Genomic DNA, 22,349 nt, shown 5'->3' on the forward strand with positions numbered 1-22,349 from the left:
TGCTATCTCTACCGCAAAGGTTAAGTTTCAATCTACACTAAACAAGTATGACTACAAGATTGAAACTTAAATGCTTAATATAAATATGGAAAGTAAAGAGCTAGGTAGAGAAGCAAACTCTCGTGGATGACGCCGGTATTTTTACCGAGGTATCCGGAACCACGCAAGGTCCCGACTAATCCTCGTTGGTGCCCCTACGCAAAGGGAAGCCCACGCGAGGGCCAAGCACCTCGGTCGAGTAACTCCGTAGAGAGCCGCGGGCCTTCTCCACGCGCAAGTGGTGCTCCGCTTCCGGCTCCTCTCGGACGCTCCCCGTCGTCTCCACTATCGAGCTTCCGGCCGAAACGCCGCGGGCCTCGTTCCCTCCGGTACACGGTGGCGGCTGTGACACAAACGCGGTTGTCACGGTCTCGCAAGACTCTCGCCCCACTCGATACAATTACAACGACTCACGCAAGAGCCGAGGGGTTGTGTGGTTTTACAAAACTCACTCAACTAACTAGGGTTCACCTAGAGCAAGCGCTAAAGCGGTCTAACTAACCTAAGCACTTCGCAAAGCACCTACGCTAATCACCGAGTGATTCTATTAAGCACTTGGGTGTTTGAGCTCTTGGAAATGTGCACTATATGCCTTGGTATGTTGCTTGGGCTCTCACACTTGAGAATGGCCGGTTGGGGTGGTATTTATAGCCCCCACACCCCCAACTAGCCGTTGGACAGAAAGCAGCAGCTTTCTGTCGTCGGGTGCACCGGACAGTCCGGTGCACCACCGGACACTGCACAGTAGATGTCCGGTGCACGCCACGTCAGCCGACCGTTGGCGCCTGTAGCAGTCGACCGTTGGATCCGACCGTTGCCGTCTGCCCGTTGGCACACCGGACAGTCCGGTGCACACCGGACAGTCCGGTGCTACAGCCAGAGAGCGCCTGTCTGCGGCCTCTCTGCGCAGACTGTCCGGTGCCTCACCGGACAGTCCGGTGCACACCGGACACCAATGTTCGGTGCGCCACCAGGCGCTGGCTGACAGCCCTTATCTTGGATTTCTTCGCTGATTTCTTCGGGCTTCTTTGTTCTTGAGTATTGGACTCCTATGCATCTTTTTATGTCTTCTTTTGAGGTGTTGCATCCTCATTGCCTTGGTCCAATTCTCTTCGCATCCTGTGAACTACAAACACAAACACTAGAAAACTTATTAGTTCACGGATTGTGTTGTTCACCAAACACCAAAACTCAATTAGCCAAAAGGCCCAGGGTCCATTTTCCTTACAAAGGACAATTGTGTTTATGCTAAGTTTAAGAATGGGAAATTCATCTTTCTCGTATTATGCGTGGATGATATCTTGTTGGTAAGACATGATAAGAATATGTTGTTCAAAACTAAAAATTTCCTATCTTCACGCTTTGACATGAAAAATCTCGGAGATGCATCTTATGCCTTGGGAATTAAGACTCGTGAGATAGAAATAAAGGGGGTATTATGTTTATTGCAAAAAACATGCATACAAAATGTTCTTAAGAAATTTAGTATACATGTGTGTAACCACAAACCTGCTCATGTAGTAAAGGGCGATAAGTTGGGGAGTGATCAATGCCCTAGGAACCAACATGAGATTGATGAATGAAATCAATTTCATACTCTTTAGCTATCGAAAGCATAATATATGCTTAAATATGCACTCGCCCAAACTTGGCATTCATATCCAGGATGTTTGGCTTTCAGAAGAATCTAGAAATAGAACACTAGAAAGTTGTTAAGAAAGTCTTACAGTATTTTTCAGGAACAAAATGCCTCATGTTAATATATAGAAAGTCAAATAGCCTTAAAACAATAGGCTACTCAAATTCAGGTTACGTGGGGTGTGAAGAAGGCAGAAAGCCCACATCAAATTATATGTTCACACTTGCACGAGGAGCTATATCGTGGAAAGATGAAAATAAACACCCACTACACCATCCATAATGTATGTTGAGTTTGTCACATGTGTATGAGGTAACATGGCATGCTACATGATTTAAGAAATTTATACTTTAGTTTAAAAGTGGTAGACAATATATAAAAACCACTGAAGTTATACTATAATAATAATCCAATAGTATGTTACTCCTACAATAATAAGTCAAGTGCTACTACTGAGCATATTGATATTAAGTATTATGTTGTTAAGGAGAGAATCCAAGATCAAAATAGTTGACCTTGAGCATGTACGAACAAAGTAAATGCTTGTGGATCCGCTCACTAAAGGGCTTTCACCCAACATGTTCATAAAATGTAACAATCTCTCTCAAGTGTCAAGTATTAAGTTATTCACTTCAAGATAGAAATGTGTGCTAGAGTTATTGAGTTCAGTTGTATTTAACAAGTTCCTGTAATGCCTCAGTTTTGGCACACTAGAATCATAAGTTAAGTAACTAGGTGAGTGCCCGTGCGTTGCAACGGGAACATATAATACCACGATAACTTATGTAAAAATGTATGTTATATTGTTATGAGAAAAGGTCCATGGGCACCTGGTTGGCCTGGGGGCGACAGCGACATCTTGGTGTAGCGTGTGAGGTCGTGCCCGTAGAGCAAGTCGTCGTGGCCCTCAGAGTTGTCCTCAGAGAAGGTTGCGGGACGAGGGGCCAGTGAGGTGGGCTAGACCCCGCCGCACACCGAGAGGAGCCTGAGGAGCAGGTCTAATATGCTCCCACCACATCGTCGATCAGCGCATGCCCGAGGTGGTGCGGGGAGGACGGGTAGTCGCTGGTGGTGGCTGCGGAGGCGGGGCATTTTCAGTGGTGTGGGGAGACGAGGGCAAGGGTTGCAATCGGTTGTGTATGAGAAGAATGATGGGAACGAAATGGAAAGGCCGAGCGCCCGAGTCAAACAAGTGGAATTGACGACGCAAAGGTCGTAGGTGAGGGCAACGACAAGGTTTCTGGGGGACGAGCGGGCGGGGACAACAATCAGGAGGACGGGGGCGAGGGGGCACCGGGACAAGGGCATGGCCTCGCCCCTATGCACGCCCTCCTTTGCCCCTTAGTAATAGGAGTAGAGATATGATATTTATGAATAATATCAATTTTCTTGCTACCTTAAATGCTCAACCTATAAATAATGCACTAAACCAAAATCTCAAACAACATATGTTCAACAAGGAAATGATTGTTTGTGAAATGAAGTTTTGCATTACAAAGTCCAAAGGGCTATTTCTTTTAGCCACATCATGTTTTCCCTTTAGCATATCTTACCCTGCCATTCCATCTTTTTAAAGAACAATTATTTCCCCATCCTTATTTTCTAGTGTTGGTGTTCAGCATTTGCATAACACCTTTGCTGGCACCGTCTGTCAGTCAAATGAGTTCTGGATCACTGGAACAAGCAGAGCATAGAAGCGTTAGAAATATCATGGCTTACCACTCTAGCAAAACAAATATAGAACCCATGAAAGGAACCACTATTATCTGCTTTGGTACAAGCAATAAGGATAGCACAATGTGCAATAATGATAGGAAATAATGGTAAATTCAGCATGTAAAATAAAATAGCACTGACAAAATACATATTAAGACCAATGTTCAATATAAATCATGCAAACAAACTTTGAGGATCTCTTGATAGTGAAATGAGGCAATGAAAGGATCAAAACACAATGCATTACAAAGCAGGCATAAGATAATAAAAGATGTAGTATGTTACCGGGTAGAACAAAATGACACAAAAAAGATCCTACAGTTCAAATAAATAGAAGATACTAACATTCAAGCAGACAATAGAGCAAGGAATGCTACAGATCCTTGCATATCCATACATCCAAGAATGTGACAATAGAGCAAGAAATTTCTCAACTGGAGAAGCGCAACAACCAAGGCATCCAATCTATATTCATATATCTAATAACTACTTTCACAGACAAATCCAATAGTAAGCAAAATACTAACAAATAGAGAACACACTTGCATCAACCAAATAGCATCGTTGTCACCACTTTGCATATCCTTGAACTTTGCAGCACCCAACGAACCTTGTTAAAATGATGTCATATAGATTGTTCGCCATTTTGAAGTACATTGTGTACACTTGAATTCCACTCTTGTGCTCCAACACTTATCAGAATTGATTCATCTAGCAGTTCATGGTAATAAACTAATAGTCACTGTTAAAACAGAGGATAATCGTTATCTGTGGTGAACTACAAGTAAGACTCGATCTTAGAATTGGATGTGGCCATGTGGGGCTCTTTCTAGCAGCCACCACTGCTGCTTAACGTCGCCTTCCTACGACACTTGAATAGGCTGTCGACCTCCTACCATATCTAAAACGTCGTGTAACATCACTCTTGGCCTAGAGATAAGCAATTGTGTCAGATTGACAACTGCCATGGATTGATCACAACTTCGATTCTTTTTCTTGAAAATGCGTGACAGTATTACTAACCAAAAAGACCAAGTACCGGTAAAGCTAAAGCTATAGGATTATCATTTGTATAATAGTACTTCTACAAAGGTAACTGCCTCATGACATTGCTTTTGCAGAAAACCACTGATTCATTTATCCGTGGATCTATCCATGGCATTCATATAATTCTACAGTAAATCTCTTCTGGGAATCTATATAATTGTGTACTATTATTGCTGGTGATTGTTTATGAGATTTAGAAACACCATCTTCATCCTAGTTCTGGTTAGATAACCATCTGGACTGTATCTTTTCAAAATGTGTTTATATTAATGATTTAAGGTGTGGGTTTGATTAGTGTGTGCAGTCATCTTGTATTTCCATATGTGATGATAAAACTACTATAACCCCTACAGCAAGAGGAACGTAATCAGTTAATATATAGCAGGGGAGAGATTGCATACTTATATCACAATGGGTACTTTGAATTAACAGTGAAATATACATGTGGAAGTTTAAGTTGGGATTAAGATTTTCATTGCGGGTACAAATGATGATAGGTAGGTGGTAGCCATTGAACTAACTTTATATCTGATCAAACTTGTACACTCCAAACTTACATATTATATAAAACCTAGTGTAGTGATTCTTACCTATCCAATCCATCGCGTATAGTTCATATGCACATGCTATCACCTTCCGAGCAAACTGCAAAAACAATTAACTGGAAATGTAAGATCAATGGTTTTGGCATTCGCATCATCATTACTTGCACTCTGGGTTGAATCACATTTGCACAAACTTTGCTAACTAACCGTTTTATCTGTTATCATTCCAGCAACAACTTCAGCTATTAGTCATGGACACACTATTGCAAATAAAATGGATAAGATCAGGATGGAGAAAGATAACATCAGGATAAAACAACTATGCTACAAAATTGTATCCATCTCATTGGTATGTGGTTAAGAAATCAGGCTAGCCTTAATATACGACCAAGGTAGTGGAGCACCAAAATGGCCAACAGATGTTACCATACTCTGAAAATGTGCTAACCTTCCGCCTGCATCGCGTTATAAAGCTCCACCAGCCAGTCTCGCCCTGGAGCCATCCCAACACAGCACAACATGGGCAACATAATCTCACTCTATTGCGCCAACCCTTCCGCCTGCATCGCACTAAACAGCTCCAACGCCCACTCCTGCGCCTCCGCGTTGTCGCACGCGTACTCGTGTATCATGGCGTTCCTAGTGACAACGCTCTGCTGCAACTCAAAGACCAGTCCTGAAAATGGCACATTGTGTTTAGGCATGTATATTATTTATGTAATGGCACAAAGACTAATCCTGAAAATGGCTAAACTATTTAGACATATATTATGTACATAATGGCAAGATTGGATGTCATCAAAAAACAAAGATAATTAACCAAACATAAGAATGGCAAGAATTGTGTAAATGACTTTCAACATTGTTCACAACTCATAAGGTACTATTTTAAGGCATAAGAAATAATCTAACTTGCTTTTATAAGTTTAGCAAATTCAAGAGATGCCCTTTACCAGGGGTTGCCACCAAGGATCAAGTCAACACTACCAAATAAATTGAGAACGACCTCAGTGCCTCGGGAGGTAATGCAATCACCCAAAATGCCAACAACAACACCAATGAAGTTCAATAGAAGTGAGGTGGTAGGAGGTATCAATAAGGTAGTCCATTTGAATGTATATAGCTCTGAGAACTCATCATCTCCACCCTTTGATGTCACATTGATGCTTTTATCCACACCAGCTATGACCTTGAGATGTCCCTGCAACACAGCAAAGAGGTGCGAGGACACACCTCCAATGACCCGAAACTGCTCATTCCTCCATCAATCATCAATTCCAACACCACTCCATCTCATTTATAGGATGCTTGTAGTAAAAATGCAGATGAAAAGTGATATGAACTACAGGCATGGCAACATTATTCAGCAGCAGCAGATCCAACAATGAGCATAAGCTTCAGACATTCCGCAATATACAAAAATAAGTCGCTTAAACACAGAATAAGAGCACTTTAATTTGAACTGATCTTAGAGAAAAATGTGATAGTTTTTGTTAGCAACTTTCATGTATATTGATAGTCACTTGTGTTCCAAAAGAAGCCGCTCCTTCGGTTGATTATCCATGTGGAAGATGAGGTCCATAGATGACATCTTTGGAATGTGGGAGATGAGGTCCATAAACAACGCTTCGATTCATAAGTGTCATTTGGTTCACCTGCGGTGTTGCTTGATAAGCATTTGGAGCATTAACTTGATTGTGGGCGTTAACATGCTGATGAATATTTGCACTGGTATCCTTCTGGTTAGCCTTTGGCTTGCTCCTAGCAGTCCGTTTGTTCTCCATAGGACTGTCTGCAGTCAGCTTGTCCACTTGTTGTTGGATATCATTAAGTGGACTAATGGACAATTTTGACTTGGCGCTCCTTTTCAAGCTATAGGACCTGTACTCAAGATGGTACAAGGCGAGGGCATCAGAAGCATTGATCTCACACTGAGGGCCATCGCTAAGTTTTTTGGCCTCGGTGCAAAACATAAAAATAGGCCCGGAGACCTATAGTATATAGAGATAAAAACAATATAAAATGTATCCTTTCATATTTGATCTATTCTCATATTCTTGTCCTCTCATATTATCTATTTCAAAGTCGAGATTTCACAAAACAATAAAAAATCTTTGCCTTTTTATACCATTTATATTAAAAAACTTAAAAAGTTGGGGTCCTAAAAATTTGGAGGCCCTGTGCTGTCGCTCCAATTGCGTTGGGCACTGGACGACCTTGCTCACACTCAAAATGATGCCACTCATGGCTGCTTGATGGTTGTGAGTCCATGTAATAGGACCTATTCAAACCTACAAGATCTTTCATTACCTGCTCCCATGATTCATACCACCCATGACCAGTGTAATCTAACAATGACCTTTGCTTCCGGTTACCACTCTCGAATGTTCTTCTTGGAGTGTCAAAGAATAACCATTCATGGTGCAAAAATTATGGCAAAGGTGTAAGCATATATAAAAGTAAAATGTAAAACTAAAGTATGATTCGTACAACACAACATATAAGAATATATGACAAACAATTTCGTATCTAATTTATTATGTAAACAAATTGCAAATTAAAATAATCACCTCTCATTTGTTGATATGCTTTATCCTCTCCCATTCAATATAGTTTGCCTTGTCTTTATCTGTCTTCCACATTTGAAATTAGTGTTCGATGTATCCAAACCCACATTTTATACCTACCATATTGTACTCCTCCAGCCATTTTCTTCCTCGCAAGCCAGCAACCATTTTTTATCTTCTCCATGATTTCTCTCCTGGATGGCTCCTCTTTGGCTTTCGCTATCTGTTCGTCAATGCTAGCCAGGAGCTTAGAAGGATTCACGAGACCTGGTAAATTTTGTTAGCGTTAAAAATATCAAGCATCTGAATCAGAGTCGATCAGTAAGTACATGTACTGTAAATAGGAATGTCAGATTCTGCAGAGACCATGTCACGACAGGTAGGAAAAACCACATGATGGCTCATCAGTTTCGCAAATTCATTTCTAGGTACTGAGATTGAATCGAACCGATGTAATTGAAAAAAGAAGGAAAGAACAATCAGAGCCCATGTAGGCTTGCAGATCCCATTTCACCCTCGCATGGCACCTGACAAAGAGGATGTACACCGTCTCCACTCCTTTATACTGTTCACATAATAAAATTTAAAATACAAGACGGGATGGGAGGTAGGATGAGTAAGTTGATGTTGTATCCCTTGTAGAAAGAAACTGTCGCTGCTGCAAGTGTGCTTCTCTTCTCTCAGATCAGTAGCAGCAGTAGAAGGGCAGCTGCTGCTTATTCATTCAAGAAACGAGATAAGTTGCTTTGGAACGGTGGGACGGAGGAGAAAACAACTTGGACGGACTCCTCCATTCCTGTCCAGGAATTGCCGCTTCTCAGTTCAGATAAGAAAACAATTTCAGAAAAGTCCCAGTTAGTACAAACCATTCGGTCGTGGTAAAAGTAACATTTGAAGGAAACCTCATCCTCTCCCCATTTGAGATATTCCCTCGCTCGCTCAGCAGGACGCAGCGGCTGCTGTCAACAACTGGCTGTCCGGCACCGCATTTAAGCTTCACCCTCCCCTCCGGCCTCCTCCACTAAAACTCGGATAGATCTCAGTGCAGTGCTTCCCTGTTCCCTCCATCGAGAAACAGCAAACATCCAGTGCAGAGAGAGAGAAGCGCCATGGCACTCTGAACAAGAAAAGAAAAGAAAGAGCTAGAGAGAGAGATCTCACTCAGCCAGTCTCTCACAACACAATGCCGGCAACCACCAAGCCGATCTTGCTCCCAAGGGCGTGGGCAGCAGCGCCACTCCTCCTGCTGCTGCTCGTCCTGCACGGGAGAGGAGGCCACTGCTTCGGTATGGAGGCGGAGCTAGAGATGGACTCGGAGGCGCACCGGCGGCTGCTGTGGGAGGCGACCACGGGGCGAAGGTACACGCAGGGCGTCGTGGTGCCGTGCTCCAGGACCGGGTGGTGGCGATGCAGCGGAGGAGATCCCGGGCGCATGGCTCGCTCCGGCAAACCTCGAGGCGGGCGGCGGCAACGCAGTGGAGGAGAGCCTGGGCGCATGGTCCGCTCTAGATTCGGGGGGAGGAGCGATGGTTTCGGCCTTTCAAGTAATGGGGTGACCTGTCTGCGGGGCTGGTTGGTGAGAGCGGACGATGGTGCGTGATCATGCGGATTAGATTACAGAACAGTAGAACGGGTGGCTGAGATCGTCTAACGGCAGAACGGCAGGCTACCCTTACAGGCTTAATAGGTAGTAGAGATTAAGAAAGTAACTCTTAAGTATAAGTAAAGAAGTATAAGATCAAAGTGGGAATGTTGGATTGGTCTTAGTGACCTATTTCTAGCTTATCCTAAATAGATTACGTCCTAGTTTATCCTATCTCTAGATCCAGTTTAGCCGCACCCTAATTACCATAGTTGCGACTCACTTTCACGCCTGCGCTATATAAAAGGCTAAAGGTGTCGACTCTCAAACAACTGTTCCACGGAATACCGTGCCACTTCTCTAAGCAATGAACAACAAGAAGAGAAGAGAACATCTAATGGCTAGTCCATCGAACACCAAAATTTAAACTGTTATTGTTCTTAATCTAGTGGTTAGGTAAAGTCGCTGCCAGATTTGCCGAGTAAGGGGATAAACTGGGATGTACTGCTTGGTTCAACGGCTGAGCAGAAAAGCCAAGATGAGGAAGAAGATTGTTACCTTTGATCGGAGGCGTAGTCAGGGTAGTTACTACCCCAAATCCAGCACCCCGGTTAGCTGTTGTCGCGCCATACACATCATGTTCTTGTCCGCAGGAAGTAGAGAAGTCCCCATATGGGTGTTCATCGACAGAATTTGTTCCTCAGAACCCCCGTCGAACACCTTGCGTGCAGCAGAGTAATCACCTTGAATAGCCACCATTTCTTTCACCTAGGCGGAGAGCTAACTAATCTCCACCGGCAGATTGCCCACATCTGCCTCAATGTGAAGTCTCCAAGAGGACAGATCACGAACTGCAATATTTTCTTCTAGAGCTGTCTTGATCGACTCATTATGTGACTGCATCGCTTGAAGTAGCTTGGACAGTTCGTCGATGCCTTGCTCCATGACGTCGGATTGCTTCTAAGCGCGGGTTTTGTACTGCGGACGCAATACGTAGCTTGGTGGTTCTGCTAGGATCGGACGGATGAATCTGATACCAGTTGTGAGAACACTAAATTGGGGTGGGATGTGCACCGCTCCTGGGACACTTCTCTCACGAAGATCTTAGAAGTATAGAGTATGGTGGAGATTACAAGGCGGATTCGCCCACCATCCGGACGCAGTTAGCCAAGAGTTCTCAAAATCCTCCACATCACGCTCAAGCTTCTTAGGTCCCTTCTTAACCCCCTCTCCAAGCTCCCCTGGCTTACAACACGCACACACCCTAGTGGGTCCATTCCAGCCCACTAAACCTTGAGTTGGGCCTCTTTTTCATGTCTTGGCCTGCTCCTCACTGATGATTCATCATGTGTCATGACACTAATGCACTAATGCTTATTATGTACCATAGTCTCTTCCCTCTTTTTGGGGGCAAAAATGATAGTTAACTTATGTTGTTGATTTAAAAAAAAAGAAAAACTGACCTGGCAGGCAAGACATCCTTTGGTATTGGTTCGCTGTCTAACTTGTCACACTTTGTCTAACTTTCTGTCTAATGTTAGTTCTTCAATTCGAACGACTAACATTAGACAAAGTGTTAGCCACGAGCCAAACATGCCATCAATAAGAACTCGCTCAGGTGAGAAACCCCAACTGATTTAGTGACCAGCTCATTCCCTGTGCAGTTTTTTTTTGTACACCTTCACAAATCATTCTCAGAGAAAAATATATTGTTATTACAAACTAGCCCATTGTTTTATGCATGGTCGTACCAAAGATTTGGCAAGAAAAAACTGCTAAAACTAAGGCATGAATAATTGCCATAAATTTGGCATGCTAATTGTGAGATGTTGCCAAATTTTGGTAGCCAACCAAGTGGCTGCCAAAATTTTGGCTTGCCCATGTTTTGGTAAAATTTTGGACATCAACCAATCAGACCCAATGAGGCGATTTCTGTTTCACAGGTCCTCTGAGTTGAGTCTTGTTTTGTAAATATGACTGTTGGTGCCGCTGATGATGTAAGCGACTCATTTTTTGATTGAATAAATCAAGAACTGACATTTTTTTGTGGAGGGGGTCTCTAATCATGTCTATGCTCGCACTGGTTTCTGGCAAGGCATCTTAGCGGAACTGATGAGAGAAAACCACTGCTGCCAATTTGAGATTACACTCAGCCCCGTTTGTTTCGTTAGAATTTTATTTTATTTTAATAATTATAATTTAGACAAAACTAATTAAGTTCATATATTTATATATGTAATATATTTGTATATTATCCTAAATTATATGAGAGAGATATTTATATACTATATTTATGTTATAACGAAGCAAATAGAAGAGTGTGTTATAAGTTGTACATCGGAAAAATAATATTTAATCTATAGAATCAATTTCCATTTCTCATCCATGAATTTGAGATAGGCTTATATGATAACTTTGGAAAGTGGTGGAATGTCACATACTAAAAAAATAGCCTATTACATTAGTAAAATTCTAATTCCTCAAAATGAAAGGAAACAAACGCCCCCTTAAGGTACATCTCATGCTTATAATCTTTTGTTTGTATGAGGAACATTAGTGACCAGCATGTAAATGATGACTTGATGGCACTGAAAAATATAAACCTAATTTGCTGGCATAACGGTACAACAGTTCATCTACATGTTCAAAGTCTTTTTAGCAGTGCACTCTAAACTTACATAGGAACATCTCATTCATAAGGATTTTTTCTGAAGTCGATTTATTTGGTCCTGCAGGTAGGTATAGAAGAAATTCTTCTTCTTTTTTTGCTGAGAGTAGAACAAATGACTTGTCAACTGTATACGCAAAAGAAATATCTATACACGCAGAAGCAGAATTCGGGCCACCTTGTTCCTCTGTTTTCTTGTTTTATAGCCCCACATTTTGGGCCAATAGATTTTTTTTATTATGGAAACAAGAGTTCCGGCTTTAGCATACAAATACGTACATCCATTACATAACGATTATTGCACCATAGAGTAGTTGCTTGAATAATTAAACTAACTCAAAGAAAACAAAATGTCATGACTATAGAAAACACTAGCCATCTTCAATTCTTGCATTCGAGCGCCATCCATGCATTGCAAAAACTTACATCGCCACCACCTCCAAAGCTCGACATGCATCGAGAATTTGTTGGTGCTTTTCCTCCTTCTGTAGAAGTCTCCAGAATCTGAACAGTGAGTAACCCTAAAAATAACCTGCACAATTGATAGTATTGGTTTATGATTAAACACCACCTCGTTTCGACAGAGCCAGATGGACCAAAATAAAGCTGATATTCAAGTCAGTAATAATTTTTTGTATGCCAGAGCATTATTAGATTCCCAAGATCCGATAATATGATTAATGCTAATGGGCATGTCTATTTTTAAAGCAAAGTAAATGATTCTCCATATACTTTTGGGCCAATAGATGGAACACAACTAATGCAAAATGACAGTGTACAACTTTTGTTGTTGATTTTTTTTTTTAAAAAAAGAAAAACTGACCTAGGGTGCAAGACATTTTTTGGTATTGCATGTCTAAGTTTAGTACTTCAATTCGAACGACTAAACTTAGATAAAATGTGGCGAGTTAGCCACGAATTAAATATGCCATCAATAAGAACTCGCTCAGGTCGAGAAACCCCAACTGATTTAGTGACCAGCTCCTGTATCTTTTTTTTTTTGTACACCTTCACAAAACATTCTCAGAGAAAAATATATTGTTATTACAAACTAGCCCATTGTTTTATGTGGTCGTAACCGCAACCCATTCCGTGCTGCTTCCAAGGATAGTATCCATTCTCAGATAATAACCGCTGCTCAAACATGGCCAGCTTACTTAACATAGCACAGCAAGACATGCATGATATTCACAGCTATAGTACCAAAATTCGGCACGCCATCAAATCAGACGACGCCCTGCTGGTCTCGCAAGACGGCGTAGTTGATGACGCGGGCGACGGTGCCCATGGACGGCCGGAAGGTGGGGTCGTACTGCAGGCACTGCACCGCGATTCGCCCGAGCTGCATGCAGGTCGACAAGGTTAGGTACGGTTCTGCAGAAGAAAAGTTTTCGTGTGTAGAAAATTGTTATGGGTTAAGAGAGACCTTGACAGCTCCAGCAGGAGGATACTGATCACCAAGTTGCGGATCGATGCATTCCTGAACCCTGTCTTCCGTCAGCATCGGAGTTGCCTGATGCATCAACATGATCAGGAAATCGCCAGACGTTTTTTTTTTCTCTCCCATTTTTTGGTGCTCGTTGGGGTTGGGGTTATTCCATCCAGGGTGCATCAACATTATTGGTTATAGCACTCGGAGGGCAAGCTCCATCGATTTTTAATCTGGGGTCTAGAACTTTCTTGAAGTTGAACAAAGAAAACACATTTTGATCAGTTTGACAGAATGCCACCCAAATCTTCCACTTGTGTCTAGGAAAGTACCTCTTTCGATCGATTCTCAGCTGGGTTAGGTAAGAATGCGGTGATTAGTAGTAGGATACACTAACTGGTTGCAATTATTCCAGTTTGGTTTCGCGTTTATTTTTCACTGTTTGATTGATGCGGACTATCATTTTGGTTGCCTTCAGATTACGTAACTAATAATGGAATCAGAGTCAGGGGGTGGGTGACCTACAAGTATTCGATAATTCTTACCCAGTTCACCAGGCTTCGCTGGCCCGGCGGCAACGTCCGGTCCAATGGCTTCCTACCCGTCAGGAGCTCCAGGAGAACGATGCCGAAGCTGTACACGTCGCTCTTGTCCGTCATCTGGCCCGTCATGGCGTACCTGAAGGAACAACCACGAATCCGTCAGAGACCCACCCGACCCGATCCCAAACATGAAACAGCAGTGCTGTGCTGCTACACGAACTGAAGGCACGTACTCGGGCGCCTGGTAGCCGAAGGAACCGAGCGTGTGCGTGGAGCGGTTGAGCCTGGCCATGTCCGCGGCCTGGCTGAACATGTTGTAGTCGGCGATCTTGGCCCTGAAGCCCTCGAACAGCAGGACGTTGGTGGAGCGCACGTCCTTGTGCGTCACCGGCGGCTGCACCATCTCGTGCAGGTACTCCAGCCCCCTCGCCGCGTCCAGCGCGATGTGCACGCGGTGAATCCAGCTCAGCAGCACCGGCCTGGCGGCGCTGCCCTGCTCCGGCGGCGGCAGCCTCAGCACATCCCTGTCCCCTGCGTACGTGGTTGGTTCGTTGTCGTTGGTCCAAGAGTGGCTGCTGCCTGGATACATGTTTCTGACCACCACCAGCAGCAGCAACAGCAGGGGAGGGGGGAGGGAGACCCACCGTGAAGCACGTCGTGGAGGGTGCCCATGGTGGCGAACTCGTAGACCAGCACGCGGAGGTCGCCGCTGATGGTGTACCCGAGCAGGCGGACGAAGTTGTCGTGCTTGAGCCTGGACGCCACCCCGAGCTGCTTGAGGAAGACGTCGTTGGACGCGTGCTTGGAGGGCTTCTCCAGCCGCTTGACGACAGCCAGCCTGCCGCTCCGCGTCGTGGCCTGGTAGACCTTGGCGTAGGACCCTTGCCCGATCAGCTTCTCGCCTGAGAAGGACGCCGTGATCCCGTTCAGCTCGCGCAGGGGCACCTCCGGCACCTCCACCGTGATCACCTCCTCCGGGGCGGGGGCGGGGCCGCCTGACCCTCTCCGTTTTTCTGAAGCAAAGCAGCAATAGTTATCCAGCAAGCAGCAATAGCCAGGTTTCAGAATTTTCATAGCAGAGCAAGGGACATGCATGCACACACTCGCATAAAAGCAAAATAACGGTGCTTTTTTTTACTGCAAAACACGAGGATAATAATCCGATCGAAACCTAAGGGGCCAGACTATCAGAGCAAAGAAGAAAAAAGGAGCAGAAAACGCACCGCTCCCAGGATCCGCCGGGAAAGCGTACGAGTTCTTGGACTGCTTCCTCCCGATCCTCGGGAAGCAGCCGACGTTCCCGGCGTCGCCGAACACGCTCTTGGCGTTCTCCCACCACCCCATCGCCGGCGCACGCGGTGGCAGCTGCCGCTCCTATGTAAATAGTAGTAACTCTTATCGGTGGTTGCAGAGGTTAAGCTTCTCCTAGTCCTAGCTAGCGTTCTGATGAGCAAGACGCAACGACCGGTGGCTGTCGGCTTATGTAATCCGCCGATGGTTTCGCTGAAATTTTCTCAACCCGTCCCGTCCTGTTCCTGTGGACGGCAACGCTGCAGGAGGGAGAGGAGCAGCAGGAGGCCAGCAGCGCAGAGGTGGACAAAGTTCCGAGACCGACGAACGAGCGGGCGGGCCAGCGATGTGAAGCACGGCCGCGACATCTCGGTCGCGGGGGGCCGGCCAGCGATGTGAAGCTCCGGCCTCCGGACAGACCGTGTACATACGTGTTTGGACTTTGGACCGAGTCCAGTCCGCGGTCCGTTCGCACCGCTGCACCCACGACGCCCGACGCCTCACGTCGTTTGCTCGTCCTCCCAACCTGCCCGCCCCCGGGAGAGGGCGTTGGTCACTCACATGGCTAACGTGTCGCTGGCGTGCAGTGCCTCTGAGCTCGACACGGCTGCTCTCACGCGTGCAACGGAATGCCATGCGCTTGGTCTTCGCGGCAGGAATAATGTCCCGGCCGGAGCGGCCCCCCCGCGGGCGGTGACCGCTGCGAAACGTCGAAAACTCAGTTAGGGGATGCAGTTCATCTCACGTCACGCAACAATCTTTTGATTTTAGTTTTTTTACACCACATATAATAAAAAGTAACGAGATTAATATGCGAGCCAATATTCCCTATACCTTCTCGTTTCTAAGCATATCCAATCTACTTCTTTGCAGTCGATGAGATCATCATATCTTCAACACTTCACCTATATATCAAAAACATTGTTTTGCACTATAAATTACACTTTTTGTAGAGTGTTGTTTACATATAAGAACGAGAAAGGTAAGCTGCTAGAGGTAGCCTAAGTGTCGGCGTTTCGGACCCGAGGACCCTCAACCGGACCGACTAGTGAATTTTGTGCCGCGTGTCCCTATCCAGATGGGTTGATGCAAGATGAAACACAAGAGAAGGGATGAGGTTTATATTATTTTGCACCGGGGTGCTTGCAGTAGGGGCTACAAGCTTCGTGAGGGAAACCGGCCCTAGGCCTCTTGAGAAGCCTAGTGTTGCGGAGTGGAGTTCGATGTTTGAGTGAGTCCGTCTCCATCGTTCTTACCGCCCGTGCCTCCCTCTCCCTCTTGAGAAGGCTCTGTGCATCCCCTTTTATAGATACAAGGGATGATACAACTGTACATATGGGGTGTAGCTATGTGCTAACATGGCCGGCGGAGAAGTGCTTGAGCCCTGTATGAAGCGTAGCTGGCGGTGCGGCCCTAGGTCCTGCTGACGTTTCTTTGCCTTCGTAGAGAGCTTGAGAATAATCGACGTCATGGGCGCATGCAGGGAACCATCATTACCTGTTGCCGGAGTAATCTAGATGTGACACCGGTCTTGTTCCTTCGTAGCCTGAGGCGGCTAGCTAGAGGTAGGGTAATCATGTGTCCCCTGTAGCGTAGTCGGTCCGAAGCCGAGGTCGGGCGAGGCGGTGACTTCTCCGAGGCTGAGGCCGAGGTCGGGGTCGGGCGAGGCGGAGACCTTCTCCCGAGGTCGAGGCTGAGGCCGAGGTCGGGGTCGGGCGAGGCGGAGACCTTCTCCCGAGGCCAAGGCTGAGGCCGAGGCCTGGGGTTGGGCGAAGCGGAGCTCCCTGTTGCGCCCGAGGCTGAACTCGGGAAAGGCCGTGACTCACTGTTGTTAGTCTTTCCCTGGTGGTTGACACAGTAGTCGGAACGGGGTAAATAGTGTTGTTTTCCTGTCAGGACGATCAGTAAAGGGGCGAAGTGACCGCGGTCATTTCGACCTTGCCAACTGAGGCGCGCGTGTCAGGATAAGGTGTCAGGTGATCCCTGCATTAAATGCGCATGCGATACGATCGGAGGTAAGGCGATTTGGCCGAGGTTGCTATACGACAAAGTTCGCCCGAGCTTAGCCTCGGGCGAGCCGAGGGTGCGCCTGCTGCCTGAGGAGGCCCTCGGGCGAGGCGTGAATCCATCCGGGACCACTGTTCTTGCCCGAGGCCGGGCTCGGGCGAAGCGAGATTGCGTCCCTTGGTAGATGAGGCTTTAACTTTGCGATGTGCTTACCATCCTTTACGGTTTGTTTTGAAGATGTTTTCCAGCTATGCTAAGGAGTATTGGGGGTACCCCTAATTACGGTACCCGATAGTAGCCCCCGAGCCTCAAAGGGAGTGTAGACACTCGCTTGGAGGTTCTGCCGGATTTTTTTTTGCAAGGGGACTAGCCTTTCTCGGTCGTATTTTGTTCCGATGGGTCCGCGCGAGCGCACCCGTCGGGTGTAGCCCCCGAGGCCTCGGAGGAGTGGTTCGACTCCTCTGAGGTCTTAATTTTTCTTGTGATTCCTCGTTCGGCCTTGTTGTTCCCTCGTGCGGCCTGGCCGCAGACCGGGTCCATGGTCAGGCTCCAAGTTTTTAAGCTGGTTAGTTGACGTGGTCAATAATTTGGTCGTAGCCTGGTGCGAGAGCAGCCTCCGAGCCTCTGCACGTACCGAGAGGACGATCGAGGACCGTCTCGGCTTTTTATTGTACGCCCCTTCGTCGCCTTTCCGCAAGGAGGAGGGGGGAACGCGCCGTGTTACCCTTGATGGGCACCGAACACTGTGTTTCCAGTGAGTTGCTAACGGGTAATCCGAGTGGACGCCCGAGCCCCATTCGATAAGGGTTGGCTAGTGGCCCAGAGGCGCGCTCCAAAAGTACCTGCAGGTGATTTGCTGGACCCGGGCCCATTTGATAGGGTTCGAGGGCTCGGTGCCTCCCTCTGGTGGGATTCCATTACAAAATTGTTCCCGCTGGTCTCGGAAATGTCCTAGGGTACCTCGGGAGCGTAGCTCGAGCCTTGGCCATGTAACGGACGTACCTAGGGTTATCCGTGACTCTGCATGTTCTGGGCGGCTGTCGAATCCCTTCGAGGGGCCAGCCTTCGAACCCCTGATCAGTAAAGGGCTCGGGGCCCGAGTGCTCTAGGGCGGTCGCCGAACCCCATGGGGCGCAACCTTCGAACCCCTGATCAGTAGGAGGGCTCGGGGCCCGTTTCCTTCGCTACGAAGGACTCCTTCGAAATGTCCCCTTTTTCCCGATCCCTGTGGAGAGAGAGAAAGAGTGAGGAAAGGAAGAAAGGAGATATTTTGAAACAGTGTGGCGCACCTTTTTGAGGCAGCCATCATAGCGGAGGCGAAACGGCGCCCGCCCGCCTGCCAGAGGAGACGTGTGTCCTGCCAGGGAGTTAATGCGACAGAACGGGCAACTCGCGGGGTATCTGTTGCGCGTGCGCGAGTCGTTCGAGGAACAGAAAAACCGTTTTGCCTTCGAGTTTGAAATCCATGAAGGGTTCGGGCGAAGTTTTGGGTGGGTTTCGCTCGGGCCTTTATATACCTAGGAGGGGGACCAGCAACAGTTCTTTACCCTGCCACTCGTGCTTCCGCTCTTGCCTTCTGCCTTTGCTTTCGCAACCTGAGAGAGTAGACAGAGATAAAAAACTGTGCACCTCTTCCCCTCCGCTTCCACCGCCTCCGTTCGGCAATGGCTGACAAGCTGACCGTTATTCCGCCGCGTGACCCGTGGCCATTTTCCACCGTCACCGCAGAGGATCTGCAGGCCCTTGTTGCCGAGGGTTTGCTCCATCCTCTCTCCGGCGGGCCGCAGCCCGAGTGGCTGGCCCCTGGGAGCGAGGCTGACCCAACTCCGCCAACGAGGTACATGGTCAGCTTCACCCCCTTCCATGAGCGGGGGTTTGGGATGCCGGCGAGTCGCTTCATGCGGGCGCTCCCGCACTACTATGGGGTGGAGCTGCATAACTTCAACCCCAACTCCATCACGCTGGCGGCCATTTTCGTGGTGGTTTGCAAGGGGTTTTCGAGGATTGACCCCCACTGGGACCTGTGGACCCATCTCTTTTGTGCGGAGTTTTTTGCTGCGTCGACGGACGTGAAGAAGGTCCATATGGCGGTGCGGGCTGGTGGCTACACCCTTCAGCTGAGGTCGGGGCGCGCAGAGCAGTACATCCCGGCCTCCCTTGTGTCTTCGAACAAGGGGTGGCAGAACCGGTGGTTCTATCTCCGGAATGACGACGGGGTGCTACCGCCATTTTCTCAACGAGTGGTGACCGCCGCCGGTGATAGCTGGCGTTGGGGGGCCACACGCGAGAACCAGGAGAAGCTCCAGTCCATTCTCCGCGCCCTGCAGAAGCTTCAAGCCGAAGGCCTTACTGCTGCGGGGGTCGTCGCCGCTATCCACCGCCGGAGGGTGCTCCCATTGGCCGAGCGGCGGTTGCGGCTTTCGGAGATGAAGCCGGGGGTTGATCTGGAGGGTTCACGGATGTCTCCGACCCCCCTCTCCACCGACGACCTCCTCAAACGGGTAGCGGGCACGGTAGGGAGGCTGGACGCTGGCGTTCTTAACCAGCCCCCGATGCGTCCCGAACATGGGTATGTGTCCCTGGTAAGTGTCCAACCCTTCTTCTGTTTTGCGTCGTGTTTCTTACGTCTTTAGTCCTTACCCTTGGGATTTTTTGTTCGTCCCCAGGGGCTGAGGAACTTTAAACTCTCCCGGCCATCGGTCCCGGAGGACGCGGCGGGCCGGACCACGCGTAGCCTTGCCGTGGAGAAGGACAAGGAGAGGAAGGACGCGGAAAAGGCCCGAGCACGTGAGAGGATGCAAGCTCGGGAAGCCTTGGAGAAGCGTCGTAGGAGGCAAGCAAGGGATGGGCTCCCGTTGGAGTCGTCGCCGGACACGCCTGACGATGATGATGACGAAGACGACGACATGGCGGCCCGGCTTAGCCTTAGTCCGGATCCGAGGCTGGGCCAGAGGTCATCAAGCCAGCCTCCAGGTGGGCTGGCGCTACCAGAGTTAGGGGCCGGGACGCCGGGGTCCTGGTCCGAGGAGCGGAGGCGGGCCGATGGGGTACTTGACCCCTTGGCCAAGATAATCGAGGTGACCCCGGGGGGTCAGGCCAAACCGCATGTCCCCCAAGAGCACGTGCTCGTGCCAGCCGTACGGGAAGCCGGTCCCTTGACGGTCATAACGTCACTAGGGCAGGCCGCCCCCTCGGCGCCTCGGGCGTCCGAGGCGGAAGCGGCGTCAAAGCCGGCTGTGGGACAACCCCCGGCAGCGCCTGCGGAGACTGGGGCTCGAGGGGTCTCCCCGCAGGCACGATTGGCCTTGCCCCGAAGCGGGTAAGTATCTGAGGGTACCCCTATTTCAGTTATTTCGTTGTGTGTCTTGAATTTGCCCCTTCTCCCTTTCAGAAAGCGGAGGCAGGGCTCGGCTGGACTGGCCCCCACAAAGGCGCTTAAGATGGGGCCGGCCTCTGCAGCCGGAGTTGCGGCGCGCCATGCTGGTTGGTTGGCCTTCGCGCAAGGCGCCCTCCGGCGGGGGGCCCAAGCGGCACGGGCTGTCATGGGGCAAGCCTCCTAGGTCGAGCCCCCTGTTGGAGCGGCCATCATGCCGGGGGAGGCCGTTGACGTGGCCGCGGCCCCGAGTCCGCATGTCTTGTTGCCGGCGCCGGCACCGATTCCTGCCGGGGCCGTTGCTGATTCATCCGTGGAGCCGCCCGCCACCGCCGATGTTGAGATGGCTGGGGCGCCTCTGCCCTCGGTCACCCCCGATCTCCCCCATTTTCGACCATGAGGAGGGGGCGGCTGTTGTTGCCGAGGTCGGTGAGCGGAGGCCTGTCACCTTGGCCGAGGAGAGGCCCAACACGTCGACTGCGGCGGCGCCCGATGCATCGACTGCAGGGGGACCCGGCGCCTCGATCGCGGGGCATGCAGAACCGTGGCTCGTCTAGGGGAGCAGCGGCCTTATCCCCATGTAGCTCAATCCCAATGAGTGGTGTGGGCAGCCGCTCCTGTTCTGGAGCCGCGACACCTCGGAGCCCCTCCTTTCCCTTAACGATGAGTTGGAGGAGCAGTTCCGGGGTAATTTCCATGAATATACCGAGGCGGCGATGAGGTCGCTCCGGACGACCATGGAAATCCTTTCTAGGGACGTTCCCAGGGTCTTCCAGGTAAGGATTTAGGCGTACGCCTCGCGTGATCAGGGCATTCTTTGTGATATCCTATTTTTCTTCCTCAGGAGCTCACGGACATGAGCACCGCTAAGTCGTTGTTCATCCGTCGCGAGAGCGACGTTTGGGAGTCGCTGCGGTCCCAGTGGGCCACGCTTACTGAGGCGAATGAGCGCCTTACCCAATGGAGCACCGAGGTGGCGGACCTTCGGCTGCTATGTGATGAGCTGAAGTCGGAGGCAGCGACGGCGCGGACAGAGGCGGCGTCGGCACGAACAGAGGCTTCGTCGGCATGGGAGCAGGTGGCCTCCCAGGCCGAGGAGATGCAGCAGCGGCAGCTGGAGCTTGGCCAGGTCACCAGCGAGCGGGACCAATTCTGGAGCCAAGCCGCCGAGGGCGGGAGCCGGGCTGAGGCCCTTAGGGGATAGCTGACTGAGGTTACGGAGCGGCTAGCCGAGGCGACCGCTCGGGCCGGGACCCTTGCGGAGGGCCTGGCCGTGGCCATCGGGTCTGCCTGGTCCGCCCAAGCCATAGCCTCACAGCAGCGCGCCCAGGCCGAAGGTATGTTTTGCCTGCTCTGCGACTTTGTTTCAGCTTCATCCTTTTCTTCGTGTCTGAAGGATATCGTCCGGTTGTCTTTAGGGTTCAAGGCGGCTCTCGACGAGTCAGTCAAGAACTATAAGGCGCTTGCCCAGGCGGCTGAGCAGAAAGAGGTCGACCGCATGGCCATGTCCGAGGCCATCTCGACCTTCTGCCGGACCTTTGGCCTCGACGACGTCCCTTCGGGCAGCTCCCCCCAGAGTCGCCTGCGGGCCTTGGGCGGCCACGTGCGTAGCAGACTCCACGGGGCGCTGCACACTGTGTTAGGCGGGCCTTCACCGTCCTTGCTTCCCACTATGACTTGGATTTGGAGTGGGTCAGCGAAGGCTACTGCCTACCTGATGATGAGGACGCCGCCCTGGCGGAGGTCCAAAGGCTTGATGCGGCTGCCGAGGGCCCAGGCGCGGCATTGGCTTCCTTCTTTGAGGTGGAGATCCTTCCACCTGCGTCACCGTCCGAGGTCGGGCCAGATTCCGCCGTGGGTAGGAACGACGCTGAGGGTGCTGCTCCTCCCCCTACCGACGCCTGA

At 49.2% G+C, this 22,349-nt stretch overlaps 1 protein-coding gene and 1 long non-coding RNA gene across 5 annotated transcripts; both read right to left on the reverse strand.

The window, feature by feature from the left end:
* Positions 1–3,085: 3,085 nt before the first annotated feature.
* On the reverse strand, positions 3,086–6,301 carry LOC103646288 (uncharacterized). Its single transcript, XR_002267534.2, has 5 exons — positions 5,940–6,301; positions 5,435–5,662; positions 5,032–5,086; positions 4,005–4,105; positions 3,086–3,352 (listed from the first exon to the last, which is right to left on the reverse strand). It is a non-coding gene; the product is annotated as an uncharacterized lncRNA (long non-coding RNA).
* A 5,704-nt stretch (positions 6,302–12,005) lies between these two features.
* LOC100273422 (putative protein kinase superfamily protein) lies at positions 12,006–15,644 on the reverse strand. 4 transcript variants are annotated; one of them, NM_001147859.1, is made up of 7 exons: positions 14,998–15,199; positions 14,419–14,787; positions 14,008–14,305; positions 13,778–13,910; positions 13,230–13,316; positions 13,007–13,145; positions 12,006–12,335 (listed from the first exon to the last, which is right to left on the reverse strand). In NM_001147859.1, exons 1-6 carry the CDS (start codon positions 15,116–15,118, stop codon positions 13,029–13,031), a joined length of 1,125 nt encoding a protein of 374 aa, NP_001141331.1. In that variant the 5' UTR covers positions 15,119–15,199; the 3' UTR covers positions 12,006–12,335; positions 13,007–13,028. The 4 variants fall into 4 exon arrangements, 3 of the variants coding, with proteins under 3 accessions (NP_001141331.1, XP_020403127.1, XP_008667516.1); XM_008669294.4 differs by lacking the exon at positions 12,006–12,335 and having other exon boundaries at positions 12,739–13,145; positions 14,998–15,644; XR_004855887.1 differs by lacking the exon at positions 12,006–12,335 and having other exon boundaries at positions 12,761–13,145; positions 13,230–13,482; positions 14,998–15,227.
* Positions 15,645–22,349: the final 6,705 nt, after the last annotated feature.

This window comes from Zea mays, chromosome 2, assembly GCF_902167145.1.
Source record: "Zea mays cultivar B73 chromosome 2, Zm-B73-REFERENCE-NAM-5.0, whole genome shotgun sequence".
NCBI lineage: Eukaryota > Viridiplantae > Streptophyta > Magnoliopsida > Poales > Poaceae > Zea > Zea mays.

What these genes read in the sequence shown, in the direction of transcription:
- LOC100273422 (NM_001147859.1), bottom strand. Translation starts at nt 15,118, where the DNA reads ATGGGGTGGTGGGAGAACGCCAAGAGCGTGTTCGGCGACGCCGGGAAC. An exon ending in TTCGGCTACCAGGCGCCCGA is followed by an intron (nt 13,911 to 14,007) that starts GTACGTGCCTTC and finishes TTGTTCCTTCAG; the next exon opens with GTACGCCATGACGGGCCAGA. An exon ending in CTCCTGCTGGAGCTGTCAAG is followed by an intron (nt 13,146 to 13,229) that starts GTCTCTCTTAAC and finishes ACCTGCATGCAG; the next exon opens with CTCGGGCGAATCGCGGTGCA.